Consider the following 1764-nt stretch of genomic DNA (forward strand, 5'->3'; position numbering starts at 1 on the left):
CCCTTCCGCCCGGCCGTCATGAAAATCCCTTTCGGTTCAAAGTGGGTTGAAAGAGATTCGTCTTTATATATTTTGTATTGGGCGACTAGGAATTTGGACGAAACGACTAATTTCCTTTTTTATTGAGTGCTGTTTAGTTTCCCTTCAACAATGACTGCAGTCAGCATATGAGCACAAATCTCAACATGGGCGCGATAAGACTAGAGGTTGCACGCGATACGAATAGACACGTCCGAAAGGCGCTTCCACCGTCACTGACGGGATTTCCAGGCGAGGCAGAGATTAGATATTATGTGAAGGCGACGGTTGGGCGGCCACAATTTTACAAGGAGAACTATAGAGGGGTATGTATTATCTGGGATATATAGTTCGCGTCCTCAGGCGTTCGCTGCGATGCCAACTAGGTTACGAGGCTGATAGAGACTCGATATAGTTCGCGGACTTTAAATTTCTGCCAATCGAACCTCCCAAGGCAACAGAATCCGGTGCGGAGTCGTACGCTAGACGTCAGCAACAATTTTCAAAAGCAGGCAACATACAGAGAAAGAAGGGCCTTTTCGGAAAATCTAGTCCACCGGCTTTGATCGATCTCGAGGATGAACCCCCCAGATTTTCAGTCGATGCCAGATTACCTAGTCCTCCAATCATCACTTGCAACGAACCACTTCCCTTACGAATACTAGTAAAAAAACTCAACGAGAGCCCAGACACGATCTTCTTGCAGATGCTGCAGGTCGAATTAATCGCATATACGCACATCCGGGCCCACGATCTTGCTCGATCTGAAAGCGGGAGCTGGGTTATTGTTAGTCACAGTAATATGAACATGCCACTTGGGGATGGGAGTGCCCCCGCTGGGAAAGAGTGGAAAATAGATTCCAGCATGTGGGATCGTATCCCATTACCCACCTCTGTGGCACCGTCCTTCGATACCTGCAATATATCACGGACGTACGATTTGGATATACGAGTCGGGTTAACACATGGATCTTCCGGTGTGATGAAGGTGCGTTAGTCACAGTTTCCAGATATGCATTCTAATGCCCCTCGAGATCTTCATGCTGCTCGATCGGTGGTTCACTTGAAATTTCATATTTGAGCACCTGATAACCTTAAATGAATATTCCTTATTCTAGCCCGAGCTCATCGTCCTTCCACTCCGGATGGCCGTTCAAGTCTACTCTGGAATAGCCCCTCCCCAAGCTCTCTTAGATGCCATCCGGCGGACACCTAGTAAGGCTAGCAAGGCATCTGATGATCCGCCTCCCAAGCCTCCTCGGCCCGAAGTTGCCCCGACAGTTCCCCCTGTGCAGGACGAGTACGACGATGCTCCTCCAAGTTATGAAGACGCCATGGCAGATGCTCTTGGGCCAGTGGACGGCCCGCGGCGCGAGTATAACCCCCCAGAGCCAGGATCATGGGCAGGGGCTGATAATAAGGGTTCAGCGAAAAATCATAAAGACGACGAGCGGCTCTTCCCCAATAGCGACCCGCGGAATGCATCAACGGAGTCTTTCTTCGATAGCTATCATGCGAATGCGACTTCTCTGGATGGACATGGTGCTAGCCGGCTGGCGCAATCGACATCAGCTGGGCAAGTTCAACAAACACAAGTTGTCTGGGAAACTCCATACCCGGCGCAACAACTATTGCAGCTACCGAAGTCACCACAGTCACCACAGTCACCACAGTCACCACATTCACCACATTCACCACAGTCACCACAGTCACCACAAGCACCACAGTCGCCACAAACACCACAAG

The 1764-nt window shown here is 50.1% G+C and overlaps 1 protein-coding gene across 1 annotated transcript; it reads left to right on the top strand.

The window, feature by feature from the left end:
- Positions 1-883: 883 nt before the first annotated feature.
- HCAG_09257 (predicted protein) lies at positions 884-1663 on the top strand (the record flags this gene model as incomplete). Its single annotated transcript, XM_001535763.1, has 2 exons — positions 884-1006; positions 1137-1663. Coding segments are annotated over 2 exons (650 nt in total), but the record flags the coding sequence as incomplete, so codon positions are not given.
- Positions 1664-1764: the final 101 nt, after the last annotated feature.

This window comes from Histoplasma capsulatum, genomic scaffold (genome assembly GCF_000149585.1).
Source record: "Histoplasma capsulatum NAm1 scaffold_130 genomic scaffold, whole genome shotgun sequence".
NCBI classification, from domain to species: domain Eukaryota; kingdom Fungi; phylum Ascomycota; class Eurotiomycetes; order Onygenales; family Ajellomycetaceae; genus Histoplasma; species Histoplasma mississippiense.